This window comes from Mustela nigripes, chromosome 3 (assembly GCF_022355385.1).
Source record: "Mustela nigripes isolate SB6536 chromosome 3, MUSNIG.SB6536, whole genome shotgun sequence".
Taxonomy (NCBI): domain Eukaryota; kingdom Metazoa; phylum Chordata; class Mammalia; order Carnivora; family Mustelidae; genus Mustela; species Mustela nigripes.
Window position 1 is genome coordinate 73199767 of NC_081559.1, and position 22731 is coordinate 73222497.

General features: G+C 39.3%; 1 protein-coding gene across 1 annotated transcript in view; it reads right to left on the reverse strand.

Annotated features, from left to right (window-relative positions):
• Positions 1–22731, reverse strand: part of TTN (titin) — a 275206-nt gene that overhangs the window by 77683 nt on the left and 174792 nt on the right. Inside the window, exons 193-236 of the mRNA XM_059395492.1 lie at positions 22505–22602; positions 21680–21848; positions 21315–21581; positions 20948–21214; positions 20581–20859; positions 20083–20491; positions 19851–19975; positions 19483–19749; positions 18477–18746; positions 18085–18387; positions 17699–18001; positions 17252–17439; positions 17049–17163; positions 16658–16942; positions 16407–16558; positions 15054–15201; positions 14716–14893; positions 14216–14337; positions 13837–14124; positions 13427–13723; positions 13113–13299; positions 12542–12657; positions 12147–12446; positions 11698–11997; positions 11500–11605; positions 11204–11400; positions 10815–11120; positions 10441–10719; positions 9517–9816; positions 9100–9402; positions 8624–8986; positions 8009–8311; positions 7578–7877; positions 6658–6954; positions 6271–6555; positions 5874–6167; positions 4242–4541; positions 3827–4135; positions 3464–3654; positions 2141–2570; positions 616–924; positions 339–487; positions 227–259; positions 5–134 (exon numbers count right to left, since the gene is read on the reverse strand). Coding sequence (XP_059251475.1) covers positions 5–134; positions 227–259; positions 339–487; positions 616–924; positions 2141–2570; positions 3464–3654; positions 3827–4135; positions 4242–4541; positions 5874–6167; positions 6271–6555; positions 6658–6954; positions 7578–7877; positions 8009–8311; positions 8624–8986; positions 9100–9402; positions 9517–9816; positions 10441–10719; positions 10815–11120; positions 11204–11400; positions 11500–11605; positions 11698–11997; positions 12147–12446; positions 12542–12657; positions 13113–13299; positions 13427–13723; positions 13837–14124; positions 14216–14337; positions 14716–14893; positions 15054–15201; positions 16407–16558; positions 16658–16942; positions 17049–17163; positions 17252–17439; positions 17699–18001; positions 18085–18387; positions 18477–18746; positions 19483–19749; positions 19851–19975; positions 20083–20491; positions 20581–20859; positions 20948–21214; positions 21315–21581; positions 21680–21848; positions 22505–22602 — 10617 coding nt within the window. The remainder of the gene's footprint in view (positions 1–4; positions 135–226; positions 260–338; positions 488–615; positions 925–2140; positions 2571–3463; positions 3655–3826; positions 4136–4241; positions 4542–5873; positions 6168–6270; positions 6556–6657; positions 6955–7577; positions 7878–8008; positions 8312–8623; positions 8987–9099; positions 9403–9516; positions 9817–10440; positions 10720–10814; positions 11121–11203; positions 11401–11499; positions 11606–11697; positions 11998–12146; positions 12447–12541; positions 12658–13112; positions 13300–13426; positions 13724–13836; positions 14125–14215; positions 14338–14715; positions 14894–15053; positions 15202–16406; positions 16559–16657; positions 16943–17048; positions 17164–17251; positions 17440–17698; positions 18002–18084; positions 18388–18476; positions 18747–19482; positions 19750–19850; positions 19976–20082; positions 20492–20580; positions 20860–20947; positions 21215–21314; positions 21582–21679; positions 21849–22504; positions 22603–22731) is intronic.

The window sequence follows — 22731 nt, forward strand, 5'->3', positions numbered from 1 at the left end:
TTACCCATGACTTTGACTCTGCAATGTGCTGTCTTCTGTCCTGCCTTATTCTTGGCTGTGATGCTGTATTTGCCTGTGTGAGATCGTGTGCATTCTGGAATAATGATTACTGAGGAGTTTTCAGCAGTCTCCAGCTAAACAGAGAGGATAGTAGTTACACATCAGATGAAATAAGAGCGGTACTGTAGTCAACTGTGTTCTGAACTACTTCAATTTTTCTTTTTACCTGTGCATCCTCGGGTATATCATGAACTCCATCCTGTTAGAGAAGAAGATCGTTGTGTTAATAATCCTTAGAGTGATTCAGTGGGAAACACAGAAAATTAGATTTTTCTTACCTTCACTGCCTTCTTCGCCTTTCCGTCAAATTCCCACGATGATTTTGGTGTCGGGCGTCCCTTGATGACAGCAGGAATCCTAATCTGGGAGCCAGCCTGACAAACCAGACAGTCTTGTGCTCCAATGTCAATAAAAACTTCTGGGGCCTCTGTAATACCATGAATAATATAACAGGATTTAGCATACCTTTTTCAAAGAAGTAAGTGACCTATCTTCGGGATATTAACTTTCATAACTACATCAAATGAACACAGAAATGCAATAAAGGACGAGTACCTTGAATATCCGTGGCAGGGATCTCTCCAGTTGTATCACTTGGTTCAGACTCACCAGCATCATTGACAGCTTTCACTCTGAATCGGTACTTGCGGAGTTCTTTCAGATTTGGCACCACACATTCACAGGTGGTTAGCAGTTTGTCTGGCTCGTTTACTTTTTTCCAGTCGGTGCTGCCTTCTTCTTGCATTTCTACAATGTATCCTTTGATTGGACTGCCGCCATCTTTGGCTGGAGGTTTCCATGCCAGTGAGATGCTGGACTTGGTTTTATCTTTGACCTCTGGGCAAGAAGGTGGCCCAGGTGGATCTAAGAAGAAGAGTGTATCAAATTCTGAAGCCAATGGAATGCTAGATTTAATCTACTAAATACTAAAGTAGGAATTCTGAAAGAATAAATTACCTTCCAGAGCAGAGAATATAAGAAATAGTCTCTTTTCGTTTCGCATTAATGTGAAAACAAAATAAGCAAACAACTAACTGCGATTAAAAAGACGATACATGATCTCTAGATAGATATATGTTGCATTTATACACAATTAGTGAAAAGCTATTTTAAGATCACTTTGAAAAGACTCTGTCATATTCTCTACTAAAACCTTAGTTTAAAGTAAAAAAAATGATTTCATCATTAGCTGGTAAACTTTGGAACACAAACTAATTGTATGCTCTTTAGGGACGAGATCGATGCATAACAGTCCTTTACGTTTCTGACAGTGCTTTACCATTACAGAAAGTCTTTTGAACCCTCGCTCTTCCTCTCTAGCACACTACCTTGAACAAAGCACATGTTCAGTACAGGCTTGCTAAATGAATGAATGAATGACTATTTCATTTTATATATATATGCTCCATATAGAACTTAGAGTATTTTAAATCTTTTTAACAAGTAGCTGAATTTTTTTTCTACAGAGAATCTAATCAGATATATAGCAAATACAGTGAATCATTAAGACCATGGTATTTTAATCTTTGAACTGATCTGCTAAATAGATCTTTTGGAAGGATTTTTTTTTTTCTTACCACCTCATGGACTGTGCTTGAGAATCTTGCATAAAAGTACAGTATATATTATTGAAGATTATATTAAAGATACAATATATATGTTTGAAAAATGAACATTTTGCTTTTTGTTCAACTCTACCTAGAGGGTCTCTTTAGGGAGGGAGATAATTTTCATAGTATGAAATGAGATAGGGGTATGGGAGCAGAGAGGGAGCTTATAGTGCAGGGTCTTTATCACTGTGATTCCTCATAAATACTAGGCTTAAACCAACAATTAAAAACTATATGATTTTATGTGTGTATATACATGTGTGTATGTATACATACATAGAGCTGTGTGTATAGTGTGTATATCTGTCTATACATATATACAAATTTATGTACTTCTGATACTCTATGTAAGTATGAGGTTTTTACTTTAATAAATAATTGGGTATAGAAAAATGCAAGAAATTTAAGAGCAGAACTATTCATTTGGTGGCTTTGTTCTTTGTAAACTCCGGAAATAGAAGCATACTTACATATGGGATCTCCTGCAACAGCTGGATCTGATGGTTCACTGGGAGGACCCACTCCTGCAGCATTTATTGCCATTGCTCTGAACTGGTATTTAACACCCTCAATCAAGCGGGGAACGTTGAATTCTATGCCTTTCAATCCCACTTTGGTTATTGGTGCTCTGCTAACACGTGACCAATAGGAACCTCCCTCTTCTCTCTTCTCCAGCCAGTAGCCAGTAATGGGAGAGCCGCCATTGTCCAGAGGAGGAGTCCAGCTCACTAGCATTGACCCTTTGGTGCGCTCCAGGACTTTTGGTTTTCCCGGGGGTCCAGGAAGGCGGAAGGGATCTTGAATGACAACTTTATCTGATTTGCAGTCATCACTGATTCCATATTTATTCACTGCCCTAACTCGGAACTCGTACTGACCATTGGGAATAAGTTTCCAGACCTAGAAATCAGATGAAGTGATTTCTTAAAAACAATGGACTTGTTGACTTCACTTATTTTAAAATTCAGGTTCTTTTCATATGTAAGACTACAAAAAAGAAATCTATTAAAATCAAGTAAATATATAGTTTAAAAATACATAGACACAAATGTGGAGAAAGCATGTGCAGCTAATAAGTTATTAAATACTACATCAAAAACTAATGATGTACTATATGTTGGATAATTGAATTTAAATTAAAAAAATACAAATACTTATATTTATTGTACCTAATAGTGGATCTCTCAAATAAGAGAGAATTGGTTTACCAAATAGTATTTTTTTTAAAGATTTTATTTATTTATTTAACAGAGAGAGAGATCACAAGTAGGCAGAAAGGCAGGCAGAGGGAGAGGGGGGAGCAGGCACCCTGCTGAGCAGAGAGCCCGATGCAGGGCTTGATCCCAGGACCCTGAGATCATGACCTGAGCCAAAGGCAGAGGCTTAACCCACTGAGCCACCCAGGAACCCTACCAAATAGTACTTTTTTTTTTTTTTTTAAGATTTTATTTATTTATTTGGGAGAGAGAAAATGAGAAAGAGAGAGCATGAGAGGAGAGAGGTCAAAGGGAGAAGCAGACTCTCTGCCGAGCAGGGAGCCTGATGTGGGACTCCATCTCAGGACTCCAGGGTCATGACCTGAGCCAAAGGCAGTCACTTAACCAACTGAGCCACCCAGGTACCCCCAAATAGTACTTTTAAGTGGCCTTATGTTTAGGGTGCTAAAAAGTGTGATAGATCTTTTTATGTGCAGTTTTGAGTTTAATCATTAAATTCCAAGATTATGCCAGAATGGTGTTAATTCAGTGTCGTGTCCTTTTACTGTATATAAAAAAACATTTACAACAGTTTACCCCATATTTCCTCTCCACAGCAGTGTTGGTGACTTCTTCCCATTCACTCTTCTTCCTGCTTGCATCACGTTTGTCTATGATATAATGGGTGATTTCACTGCCACCATTGTCTAGAGGGGCATCCCAGGTCAAGTAGCAGGATTCAGCTTTAATGTCAGTTACAGCAAGATTTCTTGGTGGTGATGGACGATCTGGAAAGGAACCAAGAGAGGAGAATGAGAATACAATTCTTAAAGAGACATTGGACTTCATTTTGAGTTAAGGAAGCAGGTCCCTTACCATGTACTTCCACATGAACATTAAGAATACAATTCTTAAAGAGACATTGGACTTCATTTTGAGTTAAGGATGCAGGTCCCTTACCATATACTTCCACATGAACATTTCGGAACACGGAGCCCAGGCGATTGGAAGCAGTAATGGTGTAAGTGCCTTTGTCTTCCCGGACTGCTTTGGGAATGATAACCTCGGTCTTTGCCTCACTTCGGGATACTTCTTCCTTGGTTATCTTAAGTGCATCAGTGGGTTTTTCGATCACGGTTTCATTCTTAGACCACTCAATCTTAGGCATCGGAAGGCCTGTCACATCTGCGGGGATGTTAACAGGCTCTCCTGCCTTAACTTTGATAGTGTCTCCTCGAACAGACAGGCGCAACTTAATGGTGGGAGGCACTGCGAAGAGAAGGGAAAGAAAAGAAAAGTCATAAAAATGTTTGCTCACTCTATGAGATGAAGGCAGCACCAGAAAGTGCACTAAAATGACGCTCAGATTCCACACCTTCATCATCTTGTATGACCACATTAAGAGGCAGGGATGGTTCACTTTCCCCAATTGCGTTGACAGCTCTGACGCGGAATTCATACATTTGGTGTTCATCAAGATCTTCAACCGGAAAAGATGTGGTTGGGCAGAGTCGCTTGTTAACTCTTTCAAAGTTGGGTTTGTCATGACGCCGTTTTTCAATGATATAGCCCTGGATGGGGCTGCCACCATCGCTGCGGGGCTCCTTCCAGTCAAGGGTGATAGTGGACTTCGTCCTTTCTGTGTATGTGAGCCTCTCAGGAGCCGTTGGAGGACCTTTAACCAGAGGCAAGTTGAAATGACAAGCATCAAATAAATATTCATGTAAGAGACAATACTTCACTTCAAATTAATTATGTGAAAAATAGGTTTCTGTCTGGCATAACCTTAACATCCATCTTTAAAATCCTTCTGAAAACACATCAGTTACCAGAATGATAGGCATTCATAATAGGCAGACTTTCTCTTAGTGAGGTTTACAGTCGAAATTCTTGATTAGAAATAAAAGATATGTATGCCTTTGCTATTTTTACCATTTTAGATCTTTTATAGCTCAGTCACTGGGAAAGCTTCTAATCCTAATGAAGTAAAAGAGAATGTCTGTGAAGTTTTGCTTTGGATGACCAGCTGAGATCAAAGTGTTTTCTTTATTAATAGACAGTAGATATGTCTACTGAACTTTGAACCAAGTTCTTCTAAGTGTGGGTTTAAAATGGAATGGAAAGAGAATTTATGTAATGCTGCTGTAGTTTTGCACCCAAAGGACACAACAAAGAATAAGTGTGAATGCTAAAACTAGACCTGATCCCTTTTGTTGACTGTTACTACAACCAGAAGCTGAGCTTTGTGGTGGAAGCTCAGCTCTGTCCTGATACCTCTGGTAAAACTTGACATACAGTGGATGTATCTGAAATGAGCTGTCACAGTGAGTTTATAATTTTCCTTTTTTGGTTGGTAGGGTGGTGGTGGTGGAGGAGGAATAAAGCCTCTGTTTCTTGGGGAATGGGTCATCCTCACAAATTTTGCTTTCTTGGTTGGGATGTCAGGATGCATTTCCAAGTGTGTGCGATTTTAGGATTTCACATTTGTTCATATTGTTTAAGGATATTTCCTTTGGTTAGATTTCTATTCTCTGGTGGCTTTTTCTGATTCTGGGTCTCCATATCCTTCCAGTGTGGAGACTACCTGAGGACTAAAGGAAGACTAAGGCATTTATTCTAAGGCTGTTGTCTATCCCGTACTCTTTTAAAAATAGTGAATTCCCTTTAACTACGGAAGTATTAAATGAATTATTCCAGGGCGTTCTATTGCAGAGATGTAGAATTTCTAACTATTTTTAGGTTATTGCTAAGCTTCACTAGATTCAGATTTTTCAGTACACAAAACTGTGCATGGATTGTGCAAAAATTACAGTGAGCCAAAAATGACATTGAAATCATAGCAAAAACGGTATTCTTAAAGTTGCTAATAGTTACTTGATTTACCTTTCTTATCACTCTCTAGGTATAGATCATGGGACTGTTGGGGAGTTCAAAGCCATAAGGCTCAATAGCTAAATGACATAACTAGAAGCAAACACAAAGAAAACACAACGAAAACCTCCTTTACCCAGTGGATCCACTGCAAGAATTGGTCCTATTTCAACAGGAGGGCCGCAGCCAAACTTGTTCTTGGCAATCACACGGAACATATATTCTTGGCCCTCAATGAGACCTGTGATGTCACATTTAGATCTCTCAGTCTCAATTGGTTGTCTCCAGGTATGCATCTTAGCATCTTTTCTTTCAATAATGAATCCTGTGATTTCACTTCCTCCATCATCTGCTGGATCAGACCAGTTAAGTAAACACATCTTTCTATTTGTAACAACAGGTTTTAAGTCAAGAACTGGTCCAGGAACATCTATAAAATAAAATTAACAAACAAACAGGCAAACATAAAAAATCAATGCGATAAATTGTGTTACTTGGGAAAACCCTCTGAAAATCCACGTAACATTCCTTACCAAAAACTTCTACCCTGGCTGCTGCAAATTTGGAACCACAGCTATTAGTAGCTGTAATCACATATCTGCCATGGTCTTTTCTCAATGCATTCTTGATAATTAGCTCAGATTTGGTTCCAACGTTCTCTATTACAACGCGGTCTTTATCTAGCTCCCCTTCTTCTATGGTCCATACTCTGGTAGGCACCGGACGCCCAGTCACCACAGCTGGAATTCTGAGTGTCTTCCCAGCCATTATTTGTATCCCAGCTTTGACAGAAACATCTAGTTCCACAGTTGGAGGCTCTGTTTTAAAGAGAACAGTAATACATTAGCCCAAGAAAGATAGGGGAAAAGTCTCCTACTAGGAAAATATCCATAATCTTATCTAGGGAACTCTTAGGTTACCTTGTGGTTCAGCCACAGTAACAGGTCCTGTCTCTCCTGGTGGTCCTTCACCTGCAGCGTTGACAGCACTCACTCGAAGTTTATAATCGGCACCCTCTCGGATTTCTTTGACGGTGTACTGACGATTCTTGATCATCTTCTCTGTGCAGCGTGACCATTCATTTGTGCCAACCAGCTGCTTATCGACAAAGTAGCCAATAATTTCCCCCCCACCATTGAAAGCTGGGGGTTCCCATTCTAGATCAATAGTTGTAGAGCTTGTGTCCGTGACTTTTGGGACAGGTGGCCCAGGTGGAGCTGGAAATGAATGCAGTTACACAAATCAGAACTCACTGAAGCTTTTAAAATGCACAATAACTTACTCTATCCACTTTTTTCCAGAATGCATTGCAGGTAGTATGGGTAAGTACTGCTTTGTGAAATTTTTAAGTTATATTTATAGATGTTTAAAATTTTACTTTGTGACCTTAGCATGTGTCTGTAGTCATTGTTAATATTTTGCTTGTTTTTTGGGGAGGATAAGTTTCTTTAATTTTTTTAAATTTTAATTTTATTTATTTGACAGAGAGCGAGCACAAGCAGGCGGAGTAGCAGGGAGAGGGAGAGGCAATTCCAGGACCCTGGGATCATGACCTGAGCTGAAGGCAGTTGCTTAACCAACTGAGCCACCCAGGCATCCCCCACTTTTTTGGTAAGTTTAAGGTATACAACATGATAATCTGATACGTATGTTGCAAGATGATTACCACAGTGTTGGTTTACACCTTCATCCCCTTACACAATTATCATTTTTCTTTTTTTTAGTGTTAACATGCAAGATCTACTCTCTTCACTTTCAAACATATAATATAGCACTTAATTAAGTGACTTAATTATAGTCACCATGTTGTACCCCACTCTCTTCATGAGAAATTACTTACAGATTGGATCATGTGCTGTTTTGGGATCTGAAGGGGGACTGAACTTTCCGGGGCCAGCTGCATTTTCGGCACATACTCTGAAGACATAAGTGAGTCCTTCTAATAGGCCTTCTACATTGGTTTTCAAAGAATTCAGAAGGCTTCTGTTGACACGAGACCAGTGTGTACTATTAACCTCTCGTTTTTCAAGCCAATAACCCAAGATGGGACTTCCATTATCTTTTGGTTCATTCCATTTCACGAGCATACTGTTTTTGGTAACATCTTCTACAATGGGCTTGTCGGGTGCATCGGGCGGTTCTGATAAAAAAAAAATTGCATATTTGAATTAATTCCCTAGTATCATAAAAATTCAAGTTTAAAAGCTATGGTAATGTATATACCCATGCATATGATAAAAAGGCAAAGTGTAGATGCTAAAAGAACCTTACCAAATGGATCTTTGGCTGTAAGTGGTTTGGAAACACATGGTGGTCCAGGCCCAAACCTGTTTTCAGCTCTTACACGAAAGAGGTACTCTTTTCCTTCAATTAGTTTTGTCACTGAATATTTGCAGTGTCTAAGTGTTGCAGTGACAGTAATCCACTCTGAGTCAGGTTTTGTCTTGTCTTTCTTTTCCAAAGTGTAGTTTATAATTTCACTGCCACCATCATCAAGGGGTGGTTCCCATTTGCAGAGGACAGAGTTCTTTCTAATATCTTCAAATACAAAGTTGATTGGTGGTCCTGGTGTATCTAATGTTTCAAAAGACAACAATGATTAAAAATTTGTGTAGAAGCGGTGGTTATGAAAAACGTCCATGCCCCTTTAACACAAACTTCTGTGTTTTTCTACACCAGTCTTCATACCACACTAGCTAATAAACAACAAGCTTGGGTGATTTAGTTTACATAGCCAGGAGGAAAAATGGGTCAGAGGATAGCTTGCTGAAGCTATTTCCTACTTCTTTGATACCCCTACCCCCTGGCCCAAACCCCCTTTTTATATCTTACTAAAACTCTTCCCTAGACTTCCTTTTATTGAGAAGTGTTGTTTTGCCTACTCACCTAGCACACAGACAGTACAGGGAGCTTTGGCAGTGCCATGGTCATTTTCAGCTTTGATCATATACACGCCGTGGTCAGGTCGGAGAGAATCTCGGACACGTAGCTGAGACTCTCCTTTTTTACTGTTGTCGATACTCAAACGTTCTGTCAGAGGGAGGACAAATGGTTCTTCTTCTTGAACTTCACCCTTCTTCCTCCTAATTGTGGGTGCTGCTCGCTTCTTTATTTCTTCCGGTGTAATGACTTTTTCATCCTTTAGCCATGTAATAGCTGGGTAAGGAGACCCAGAGATGGTTGCATCGAGGGCTATTTCATCACCTCGTTTCACCTCAAGGCTGGTTCTCAAAATGACCTTCGGGGCATCTGTAAGGATTAAAGACAGCAATTGCTTTCAGTTCTGATCAAAACATCTGACAAGACATTATTCTTTTTTACTATACAATGGGACAGTGGCCACCCCATTAAATGAAACTTACCAATAGGATCTACAGCTTTCGTTGGAGGAGTGGCCCGAGAAGGTTCACTAATGCCAGCAGCATTTTCTGCTCGCACTCGGAATTGGTATTCCTTTCCCTCTTCAAGTCCTTTTGCTGTGTAGGTCAGGACTGGTACCAGGTGTTCATTGCATCTCTTCCATTTGTCTTCACCCTTAGCAATCTTTTCTATGATGTAACCCATGATTTTGCTTCCTCCATCGTACAAAGGTGGCTTCCACGTAATGGTCATTGCCTTAGCTGTAGGATTATGAACCTCAACATCCACAGGTGGATCAGGAGGCTCTGAAGAATAAGAAAAAACCTGTTAATATGTACATGTATAATATAAACCCACTTTTTAAAATTAAAAAATTGCATATTAATTCCTAGATATATTCCAACCATGCCCAAACTTACGCTTTGGATCTTGAGCAATGACTGGGTTTTTCAGTTCAATATATTCGCCTCCACCAATCTTGTTGACAGCTTTAACACGGAAGAAGTATTCACCATTTGGTATCAGATCTTTTATGGTCCAAGACAGTTTGTTCTCACCAGACATGACTGGTATATATGTCCTCCTCCCAGCCTCTCTGCGTTCCAGGACATAATGGAGGATTGGGCTTCCACCATCATATTCTGGAGGCTCCCAGGTTAATTTACAAGAACTCTTGGTCACGTCACTTGCTTTAATATCTTTGCACGGTCCAGGTAGGCCTGTTAGAAATAAAATGACACTTATTATTGTAAGACGAATAGTCAGCATGTTATAGTACACTTTTTCTAAATGTGACTAGTCACATTTTGGGTGGGATAACCTTTGATGTGCTGGAGTATTCCCCCATACATTGCAGGCCATTTAGCATCCTTGGCCCCCAATTACTAAATGTCAGTAGCCCTCCTGAGTCTTTATTCCAAACAAAGACTCAGAAGGGCTAACAAAGACTCTCCACACACAAATTTCTCCACACATAAATTTCTAAATACCATCTACATGGGACAAGATAGAAAATGTTACTGATCCTGGTGAAAACACTATGGAAAAATATAAATACAATTATGAATGAGTATTGGCAATTAAAACTTTTGGGGGGTGTACTCTTTTATTTAGTACTTCACATGCCAGTAATTACAACAGAAGTGAATTAGTTTAATCAGATTTTTAACTGGAAATTTCACGTCTATAATTGCTTTGCTTCTCGTATAGGAAGAAATAATCTGGAAGGACACTTAGTTTATAAATAGCTAACCCATGAAACCCTTTATACTAACACTGTGAAGTTAATTAATTTTCCTAACATGTGAAGAAGAGTATCTCATATTTCATCAAAGAATGATTACCTATGACTTTGACATTGATTGAGCCAGTTGCTGAGCCAAGCTTGTTCTCCAGCGTAATGGTATAAACTCCAGCATCTGCATGGACACTCTTGGGAACTTCAAGGTGTGCAGAGATGTGATCATTCTTCATTGTTAATCTGTCACTTGCTTTGACTTCTTTACCATCTTTATGCCAACTAACAGTTGGAACTGGGACAGCTCGGAAGGGAACAGGAATGCGTAACTTTTCACCTTCAATGACAACAATGTCATGTGTCTCCATATCAATTGTTGGCTTGCCTGTGAGATATTGAAAAGAGGGAAAAAAGGTACATCAAAGTGCAATGTGTAAGCAAAGCCTGTTTTATTAATTATAAAAGAAACTGTGTTCTTACAGTCTGGGTCTTTGGCAACTACGTTTTCAGAGATCTCAGATGGCTCACTGACACCAACAGCATTGACAGCTCTCACTCTCAGAACGTACTCCTTGTCAGGAACAACACCTTCTTCAACTTTGAACTTCAAGTCTTTTATTGGGCGGGAATTAACTCGCATCCATTTCTCAGTGCCTACTGGGCACATTTCAACATGGTATCCTATAATAGGACTTCCACCATTTTTCTCTGGAGGCTTCCAGGCGATAGCAATGTGCTTTCGCCCAGCATCAGTCACATGCAAGTCAAGAGGAGGTGAAGGAGGACCTGAAAAAAGAGTGAACAATTCACATCCGTGATCTCATCATCAAGCTGTAGACAATATCCTTCACATAACTGATACTACTTACTTGTTGGATCTTCAATTGCCAGGATTTCTGTGGGTTCACTTGGGTGACCAACTCCAGCTTCATTTTCTGCCCGAACCTGAAACTGGACCTCTGTTCCTTCAATGACATCAGTTACTCTGAAGTTACAGTCAGGTCCTGAGGTCTTTCCAGCTTTCACCCAACGGGTGCCTAACTTTTCTTTCTTCTCAATGATGTATCTATTGAAATAAAGCATTTTATTAGCATTAATAGGGAAAACAAAGTTAAGAATGTTCAGCTGAGTACAGATTTTCTTTGTGAATTAATTAAAATTCTACCTCTGTATTGGTCGTCCACCATCATTTTTCGGTGGTTCCCACTTCAAGTCAACATGTCGCTTGGTTACATCAACCACTGCCAGAGCGTATGGTGGACCAGGGGTGGCTAGAAGCAAAATATTCAGTGGTTAGAAAAACCAGAGGGGAAGTGGTAATCTACTACAAATGGTATCACAAAGATGAAGCTAGAGAACATACTAAAGGTGTCTTTGGCCAGGACAGAGTCCTCAATTTCACAGTAGTCACTTTGTCCTATGGCATTTTCTGCAGCAACCCGGAACACGTATAAAGAGCCCTCTGTCAGTGGGGTTACTGTGCACTTCGTGTCCTTGACAGTAGTGTCCACCGTTTGCCAGCCTTTTCGCCTCACGTCTCTCTTTTCCACAATGTAGTTTGTGATGGGGGACCCTCCATCTTTCTCAGGAACTGTCCACTTAAGGTCTGCTGTATTTTTTGTGATATTAATAACTTCAAGCCAGCGAGGTGGTGATGGAGGATCTGAAGAAGAAAAAGAGAATTCAATTTTTGAATTGTCCAATATTCAGTCTTCAATGAATCTAGTAACAAGTTTTTCATTTTTCTCATACTGTAGTCCTCAGATATACTTTAGAAGAATTTATATACCTTAAACATCAAGAGTGACTTACATAGTTTTTCCCTGCAAAGCACAGGGTCACTGGGTTCACTGGGCTCACTTTCCCCGGCCTTGTTCACAGCTCTAACTCGGAATGAGTATTCCTGTCCTTCCATGAGACCGGTGAGCAAATGCTGAGTGGTGGGAACACCTTCAGCCACTCGGACCCAGTCATCTGTTCCGGTCTTTAGCATTTCAATGACATAAGACTCAATCTTTGCCCCTCCATCATGTTCTGGCTTTGTCCAGTTCAACATCAATGATGTTTTGCCTACATCTTTCACAGTTGGTTTTCCAGGAGGCCATGGAGGATCTGCAAACCAATGAAAGGAAACCATTATTTAAGTTTGTCAAAAAAGAAATTAATAGGAGCTTCAAAATAACCACAGAAGGATATGTAAATAATACCTATTGGATCCTTTATTAAGATTGGTTCCGTTGATCTACTTGGTTTTCCAGGTCCAGCAAGATTCTCAGCCAAAACACGGAATCTGTATTTTTTCTTATTTGTGAGACCTTTCACTCTGAATTAGAGACAAAGGATGAATTGGATACCATGATCAGCAGAAGCCTCTGTGTATTTTACTCTGACGGGGCTAATTTATTTTAATTGTAAATGACTGATTTTGAAATTTAACTGAAAATATTTCATTATAAACTCATATTTGGTCAAATGTACCAGTGTAATTATAGCATCTGTAATAGTGCTCCTCATAATATACTAGAAGACCACTTTGCAACTTACAGAAAGGCAGTAAAGAAATGAAGAAATGTGTCCTGGAATGGAATTTACATCATTTTTGAAATTATGTGGTAATATAAATGTAAAAATTAAATAAAATTAAATATAAAAAATAAATATAAAAATAATTTAAAATTTTATGGTAATGTGTAAGAAGGTATAATCAAAAGGAATGCTAAAGAATGAAAAATTGTATATACTGCTATCTTAACATCTTGATGGAGATACTGGACATACCTAAATGTTGTGTCCTTTACTGGCATCTTATTGCATCTGACCCATTTATCGGAATCAGGATCTAATCTTTCAACCCAGTATCCAGTGATTGGGCTGCCACCATCATCGTCTGGCTCACACCATGTGAGAGTAACTGCATCTTTAGTGATATCAGAAGGTTCAAGGCGAGTTGGAGGTCCAGGTGGATCTATAGGCAGAACAAGGATATAAGTGTTACATGTCCTATATATAAAAATGACACTTAAATCTAAGTTTGACACAAGAATCTTTCTTTTTTTTAACAATTTTGGTCAACAGATTAATGAGAAACTTACCAAACTGAAATTTAGCTATTATTGGAGAGGCCTGAACTGGTTCACCAACACCGTACATGTTTTCTGCAGCAACTCTGAAGATGTATTCTTTGTTAGGTGTTAATTTGGTTGCCTTGTAGTTTGTATCCTTGACAGTTGATGAAAGCTTGTGCCACACTTCGCTGTCGGTCGCTCTTCTCTCCACAACATAGTTTGTGATTTTAGATCCACCATCATCACGTGGTGGGTTCCATGTTAGAAGGCATGATTCGTTGGTCACATCTGTGATGTCAAAAGCAGCTGGTGGTCCAGGTTTGTCTGTGGAGGAGATTACACACTCAGGAAAAAAAGCATTTTTATAAAAAATCCATTTGTTTTTAAGGAGTAACTGCAATGATTTTGCCCATTTTTGAAATGACAGCCTCACTCACCCAAGACGTTCACTTCGACCACCGCAGTGGCCCGACCACAGACATTCACAGCCTCGATGATGTATGTGCCGGTGTCACTTCTCTTACTATCCAAGATAGTCACTGTGGATTTCTTAGGAACGTTTTCAATGCTGATTCTTTTGTCCTGCTTCAGAAGCATATCGGCCTTCGTCCAAGTTATTTGAGGTTCCGGTTTTCCAGTTACAGTGGCAGGAAGTTCGATCTTCGTTCCTGCTTTTACGGTGAGACCAGCGAGCAGCTTCACATCAAGGAAAATTTCTGGAGCCTCTAAAATGGGAAAAGATTTTTTACAATGTTAGCAAGATCAAACAATTAAAGGCAGAGGCCTGGTTAATAACACAAACCCCAACATACATACCCTGTGTATCCACCGCCTGGATTTCATCTGTGGGTTTGCTTGGTTTGCTAGGACCTTGCCGGTTTAAGGCCTTCACACGGTATGCATACCATTTGCCTTCTTCAAGACCAGTCACTTCCATTCTATCAGAAAACAAAACAGGATATTTTACGATAATGCACATAATCTGTAGTATTCATAATCTTTCTAAAATGTATACCTACTCTTGACAAAATACTACTCCTTAAATTAATTCTAGGTTGCTTCAGTTATTGCAAGTAATGAAAACCTTGGAGAAGGGATAAGTTCAGCAGCACTTTTTAAAATTGGACAGGCACACCAGGGGAATTCTGAGTGAAAAAAAGTAACAGATTTTCTAAAAGAAAAGCACTCATTTTAGTAAGTAAGATGAAACATTTACTCGTGTGCTGTAATTATAGTTAAAAACATATATAGATATTAAATATAAATATAAAATAAATATATAAAACATAAAAATAAAAATAATTATGAAAACCTACTTTGTTTCTGCAACTGGTTCTCCACAGGCAACCCATCGATCTGAGCCACGTGGACATTTTTCAACTATGTAGCCTGTGATGCGTGAGCCACCATCATGTTTAGGTGGATCCCATGTTAGGAAGATGCTGTTGGCTGTTCGGTCTCTCCATTTAACATTCTCTGGTGGGTCAGGTACCGCTATAAACATTTTAATGAGATTCAGTCTTAGCTAGGTCATCTATGAAATCTTCATGTTACCAACCCGTGCCATTCCCCACTCCCCATAACTTTGAATCCAGGTCTAAAAGCAAAAATGGTAATAAGAGGCTAGACAATACATTGCCAAGAATGTACTCACTTGCAGGAACTGACATATTTACAGGTTCATCAACATATGCAGGTTCTCCAGGGCCACATTTGTTACGAGCACAGACTTTAAATAAATACTCTTTTCCTTGAACAAGATCTGGAACTGTGAATTCTAGGTCAGTCACGGAGTCTGTAACCTGGGACGAAGAAATACAGTTACTTGTCTCCCAAAAACCCTTTGCCTGAGTCAAAAGCTTTTTATCATGAACAGGGATACAAATAGAAATTGTTTTTGAATGGTAAGAATTATTTCATACTAAGGAAAAAGCTGCAGAGAAGACACATAACATTTTAAACCTAGGATATTAAGGTGAAACTCTCCTAGTGTATGGAGGGCACAAATTGCACGGAGCACTGGGTGTGGGGCATAAACAATGAATTTTGGAACACTGAAATAGTAATTTTAAAAAGGTGGCAAAAACCCCTCAGATTGTCTGAAAAACAATCTGAGGGGTTTGAAGTGGCAGGGTGGTGGGAGGTTGGGGTACCAGGTTGTGGGCATTATGGAGGGCACGGATTGCATGGAGCACTGGGTGTGGTGCAAAAATAATAAATACTGTTATGCTGAAAATAAATAAAAAATAAATTTTAAAAAAAGGTGGCAAAAAGATATTGATGGCAAAAAGGTATTGATTCTTTCCACTAACTTGGTTACTGGAAACATGATTTTAAAGATTTTTTTTTTTAAATTTTTTTATTAGAGAATGCTTGTGAGAGAATGAGCAGGGGCAGGGGCAGAGTGAAAGGGAAAAGCAGACTCCCTGCTGAGCAGGGGCCACCCCCCTCCCCAACAATGCTGGGCTTGATCCCAGTGCCCTGGGATCATGACCTGAGCTGAAGACAGATTGCTTAACTGACTGAGCCACGTAGGTGCCCCTAGAAATATGGTTTTAAATCAAGGTAAAAAACAATACTGAGTATTGAGTAAATAATAGTAACAAACTGAGGAGGAAAAAAAAGGGTAGATTGGGCCAATTAGGATAATCTAGTAGCATGAGAAGTCTGACCACCAGGGAGTCATGTGCTTAGTGTCCTTAGAATGGCTTATAGCTTAATAGGCCATATTGGGTACTTATCAGGTATGAAATGAAAAGGTTAAGTTTTATTTTTTCATGAACTTAGTAGAAAATTTGGTAAGGCATAAAATAAGGCAATTATACCAAACCTTGGTTGAACTACCTCATTAAGTTTGTAGTTCATTTTTTTTTTTTTTTTTTTTTTATTTGTGGTTCATTTTTAGCAAGGCAAAGGGAAACCATATAAACTTTTCATGGCATCCCAGCATGCTGGGCTTTCCCCAACTCTTTTTTCTGGAGATGGCTCATTGCTGCTCAAAACTCACTTTAGTCCATGTTTTCCGGCTGACTTCTCGCTTTTCAACAACATATCCTGTTAGTGGACTTCCTCCATCATCATCTGGTGGTTCCCAAGTCAAATGTACCGAGTCTCTGGTTATGTCACTAAATTTCAGCTCTTTGGGAGCACTTGGGCGAGCTGAGAAAATGTAGTCAGAAATCAATATAGGTAATAGCTTGAACCAGTATGTGTTAATACTGTCAAGTCACCTTATATAACAAAAGTTTAGGTACTTACCAATTACATTGACATCAATTTCCCCAGAAATTGCTTTCACACGATTTTCTAATTTCAGTGTATAAATGCCCTTGTCTGGACGTTCACTTGGAGAAATGACAAGTTCAGCATAGGCAGATAAGGTTTTAATTTTCACACGGTCCCCTGCTTCTAGTACTTTATCTCCAAAAGACCAGGTTGCACTTGGCCTTGGATAGCCTGTACTTGGAACCAGGATCGTGATAGGATGCGGGACAATAACTTCCAGACCATCTTTGAATGCACTTAAATCCATTGTTGGTTCAACTACCAAGAAGAAAAATTAATGAGTTTCTAGTACTATATTTAAGGCCCTGGTACCCTGAAGTAGCTACATGCTATTCCCAAATCTAAAAACAGAATATCCACTTACCAAATGCATCATCAGCAGTAAGAGGACCAAGAATTTCAGATGGATCTGAAACACCAGCTTCATTTTCTGCAGACACTCGGTATAAATATTTATCTCCTTTTTGTAATCCAGTAACCTGAAGTAATGAATCAGCAGTTGTAAAAACATGTGCATTTAAGTCCATGATCATACACCAAATGTTTTTACAGATGCAAATTCCCTACCTTGTAAGTCAGTTCAGGGACAAGTCTCTTATTGCAACGAATCCAATTATCTTTTCCTTCTTCACATCGCTCAATTATATAACCCAATATTGGGCTTCCTCCATCTTTCAGAGGAGGCTCCCATGTAAGTTGAACTGACGACTGAGTCTGATCTGAGGAATTTAGGTTCACAGGAGGACTTGGTCTCTCTGGAATGGAAGAAAGAGTTGGAACACACCATTTAATTCAGTGACAATTTATTAAGATAATGTATAATCATTTCTATTATCCCCATTATCCCTATTATCAGGTTTATTGAATTTACTGAATTAAGTAGGCACAGTCTAGATTTCTGTGATTTTGTTCATGTCTTTCTGATGTCCTACCTTCTCAATAACTTTATTTTAATTAATAGGCCTAATTTCTAGATTTCATGGAGTAATTATTTCCTTTTTTTGATGGGCTTACCAATTGGATCAGCAACTTTGACAAAGGGTGTGGCTGCACTTGGTTTCCCAACTCCAATTCGATTTTGGGCTCTGACCCGGAAACTGTACTCCTGTCCTTCCACCACATCGGTGACAGTTGCAGACAGGTCTTCAGCTCTCACTGTCATAGCAGTGTCCCATCTGATAGAAGTCTTATCTCTTAATTCAATAACGTAGTTTGTAATCACAGCTCCTCCATCATACTCTGGTGGCTCCCATGTCAGTGAGACCCCAAATCTATTTATATCAGTGATGGCTACGTTCAAAGGAGGGCCGGGAACATCTAAGAAGAAAACATGGCTTTAGGTTAAATCAGGGATAAAAGCAAAGATAAGCTCGTTTGCAATTTACTTAAAAACTTCTTACCATATTTACTCCTTGCTTCCACAGGATTGTCAGTTTCTACTGGTTCACCAGTGCCAACTCTGTTCCTTGCACTGACACGGAACAGGTACTCAACTCCACCTTTTTGTAGTCCAGTGACAGTAAACTCACAACTGTCCGCACGATCCGTGGCCAAAACCCACGTCTTCCTTTTGATGTCCCGTCTTTCAACAACATAACCTATGATTTTGCTTCCACCATCAGTTAATGGCTCTTCCCAGCTGAGGCTTACTTCACCATCAAATGTTTCCGTCACTTCCAAGTTACGTACTGGCCCTGGAACATCTGAAATTCACGTATGAAAATTTTTTTACTGTGTTACCATGCTTTTGGTTGTGCTTTGCCAATCAAGTCCAAGTGATGCAAGGGCTTACCAATAACTTTTAAATTGATGAATCCTTCTGCTTTTCCATGTTTGTTCTGAAGCACAATTTTATACCTTCCTTTGTCTCCTTTCTTAGCTTCTAAAATTCTGAAAGAAGTTTGTTCAGCTGTAGTATCAACAGTTTTTGAAGACAGAGGTTCATTTTCTTTAAACCACTCAGCTTCTGCTTTAGGGTAGGCATCATAGGGCACCACCATTGTCAGAGGCTGGCCAACGTCAACCACAAGATCTTGGTCACCTGTCTTGATTTTAGGTGCAGCTGGTGAGAAAAAGAACATGTGAATGCTTCTGAGTTATGCATTACAGTCTAGCTATACCACAGCTTCTTTGCTATATATTTGTTAGCAAATATTGGTTACATAACCTTGGAAGTATATCACAATAACTTTATAGCAGAGAGGGCATCTTTGCAAATTGTCAGACTTGAGAACAGAGGATTAAGGCTGATATAAAACTGTAAAATCTCCCTTCTTTGCCAAAAATAATAATGGAGAACTAAATATAGAACAAAACATATTTGTTTGTTTTTATAAAGTAGGCATGTCTTAGTTCAAGATAAACCAGACAGAATTTTATGTACAAGGGAAACTGGCTTTTTCAGAATGACAACCCATAAGGATGTCTTGGAAGCTTGAGTCAGGATGAGAACAGACCTAAGACGGTCCAGAGGGGTTTGGAAAATAGAAGAGACCAGAGCTTTCTCTGGGTCGAGGTTTTTGGGGATGAATTTCAGGGCAATATGTTACTTCTAGGAAATAATGAACAGCTACCATGTGCCAGCACCTGTTCAAGGTTCTAACACATAAAGAAGAAGCTATCAATGACCTCTTATTCAGGACACTTTGTGGTAAGAGACATTAGAATAGTTAGACGTGGGTAGAGCCTAGCAGAAATAAAAGGTTTCACAAGCATTATCTAATTAATTGTGAAATCTGAAACTTACAGAGTATCTGTGATATTGTAAGGATAACTGAACACAAAAGAAAGGGATTTACCTGCCAGTTCTAGCTTAGCTCTGGCTTCTTTGTCTTTGGCAATAAATCTGTATTCACCCTGGTCACGAGGTTGAATATTACAAATCTGTAGCCTGTGTACCTTTCCTTCACTCATCATCTGGTGTTTGTCACCCTGAACAATGACCATGTTATTTCTTAGCCACTGTACTTCCACCTTATCTTTGTTGAGCTCAGCCAAAAAGACAACATCGGCACCAGGGGCTTCCAGAATATCCTGGGGAGGCCTGATGATCTCAACAGGGATTTCTGAAAAGAAAATATAAAATGAATACTAACGTTTGCACTTGAGTTAACGACCTTTAAAGGCTGGTACTAATATTAAAATTGTCCTTGCACTCAGTACGTACCTTCCACAAAAAGTCTGGCTCGAGATTTTCTGTCTTCTACTCCACAAGCATATTCACATTCATCATCCAGCCTGCAGTCTTTTATAATGAGTCTATGTATCTTTCCATCTTTTTCAAATTTGTATCTGAGAGAAGAGATTGAATTATTGCTTATTGCTCAGCCTAATGATCACTGAGTCGTCACACATGTACAGGTAGTTCCAGAAACAGAACTTAAGAGGCTCTCACTTACTTTTTGCCTTCTTTGATTTCTCTCCCATTTCTGTACCATTTCACATTTGCCTTCTCTCTGGAGAGCTGGCAGGAGAAGACCGCATCATCAAACTCAGTGACTGTCTGGTCTTCTAAGGGCTCTACAAATTCCGTCGGGGCTTCTATGATCAGAAGCTCAGCAACAGATTTATCTTGTCCAGCCGTGACCATGTATTCACCCTCATCTGGGAAGCCACAGTCTTTAATGATTAGAGAGTGCTTATATTTATCAATTCTGTATGAAACACGGTTGTCTAAAGGCACCTCTTCTCCATTTCTGGTCCACTTCAGGGTTACGTTGAGGCGATTCACCTTGCACCAGAATGTGACAGTTTTCTTCTCCATTGTTTCAATATCTTTAAGAGGCTCAATAATCTTCAGGTCTTCCTCTGTTGTAAAGGAGAAAATGTTGACTTTAACTGTGTTCAGAGTAGATACTGATTTAAAAACTATTGTTGATACTACATAAGTGACTTACCTTCTACTATCAGATTAGCAGCACTCTTAACATTTTCACCTCTGTGATTGGTCAGAGACACACTGTAATTGGCTTGATCATCTAATCGTGCATCTCTAATTCTGAGTGTGTAGACCAGGTCTTTTTGCAGAATGATGTATTTTGAACTATCAAATATGGCCTCTTCATTTCTGAACCATTTGGCTTTGGCACCTTCTGTATTGACTTCACAGTTGAAGACGACTTCTTGTTGTTCCTTTACACGAGTGTCCTTTAGAGGAACTATGATCCTGAGTTTTTCTGAAAGCAACCGACAATTCTTAGAGTATGAAGAAGGACCGACATAGAGGCAACTGGAAGCAAACCCAAGAAGCTAAAACCAACTTACCAATTACTGTCAAGTGAGCTGCTGCTCTCGCGGCTCCAACCATGACTACGTAAGTGCCCATATCTTGTAATGTGGCATCTTTCACAACCAGGATCCTCTTTTTGCCATCAGCAATAATGTCATATTTGTCTCCTGATTCAAGTGTCTTATCATCCCTCTTCCACTGGACTTCAAAGCTTTCCTTTGATATAGTGCAGACAAATTCAGCCTTTTCTCCTTCAAGTATTTCAAGGTTCTGAGGCTTTGAGAGAAATTCAGCAGCGAGTTCTGGAAAGAAGAAGTTGCAAGGTATTAAAAACTTCAGCTTCTGTTCCTTATATGCATCAAGTATGAATTCTTAAAATATGATTTATTGTAATTTTCCTACCGTGGACTTTGACTTTGCCATCAGTTCGAGAACTTGGGAGTCGGCAGTTGTAGCTGCCGGCATCCTCAAGGTGAGCGTTCTGAATGATTAGGATTCTCTTTCGTCCTTCGGTAAGGATTTCGTATCTTCCTGTTTCAATGATCTCTTCATCCCCTTTGTACCAAACCACTTCTGCTCCAGGCTTGGAGACTTCACAAACCAGTTTTATAGTGTCTCCTTCATTAACTTCAATGTTGCCAAGATTTTTTGTAAAGACAGCTTCTTCTTCTGCAAGAATAACAACAACAACAACAACATTGAGTTCAACTGAAAATTATTTTTTTCCCCAAAACATATACTTCTGCAAAGAAAGACTTCACCCTTACCCAGTACGGTCAGCATGCCAGAAGTTCTTGCTGTCCTTACTTCACAGGAATACTCTGCTTCATCATCCAGTAGACATTTGTTGATGACAAGAATGCGCACGGCTCCCTTAGATATGATGTCATACTTTTTGCCCTTTTTGATTTCAGCACCATCTTTAAACCACTGAACCTATATTTGCGATACATAGACACTTTTCTCAGTTTTCTTATTGTTCCTTCACCTATGTGTCCTTAAGAGGAATTAGGATTCTGAGTTTTTTTTTTTTTTTAAACAACCAACAGGACTATGGTGTGAAGCAGAACCAGAGTGATAAATACAAATATAACCTAGACCCAAAAGGGCAAGAACAAACTCCTTCCATTATTGTTAAGTTAGCTGCTGTGATGCTGCTACCAGTTGTTAAAGATAATGGGATCATATATGAGAGCCATAGAGAGGGCTTTAGGTATCATGTAGACTAAGTCCTTTGTTTTTGGATGTGTAAACTGAGACAGCTGATTTGCCAATGGTAGTTAATGAAACACATGAAATTACAGATATTTGTTCTCAGCCTAAGAACACAGCAATTTCATATGGCCCAAACCAATAATATCTGAATCTCTTGATTGTAAGTCCATTGGTTTTCAAGTGATAGTTAATGAATAATACTACAAGGAGAATAATGGGATCAAGTATGCATTTCACACCAAAGTAATAATCTTTAATCTGAAGCAAAGTGATACTCAGATCTGATTCACTTTCCCTTTTTTTTTTCCTGTTTTGTCTGGGCCAAAAGTGAACAGAGGTATCTGACAACACAAGACAGCAATCATACAGTCACAGACCTTAGCATTTTCTCGGGAAATTTCACACTCAAACCGAGCCATTTCTTTTTCTTTAACTTGAAGATCGGTGAGTGGTCTTAAGAATTCCACATGAGGAGCTGTAAGAGAAGGTCGTCAGAATTCAAAATGAGGTTTCTAGTAATTTACTCTGACATTTGCTGTCAGAGTACTCTTTGTACAAAGTAACAATTTACTCTGGCCCTTTGCAGGGCCTTTCCATCTTAACA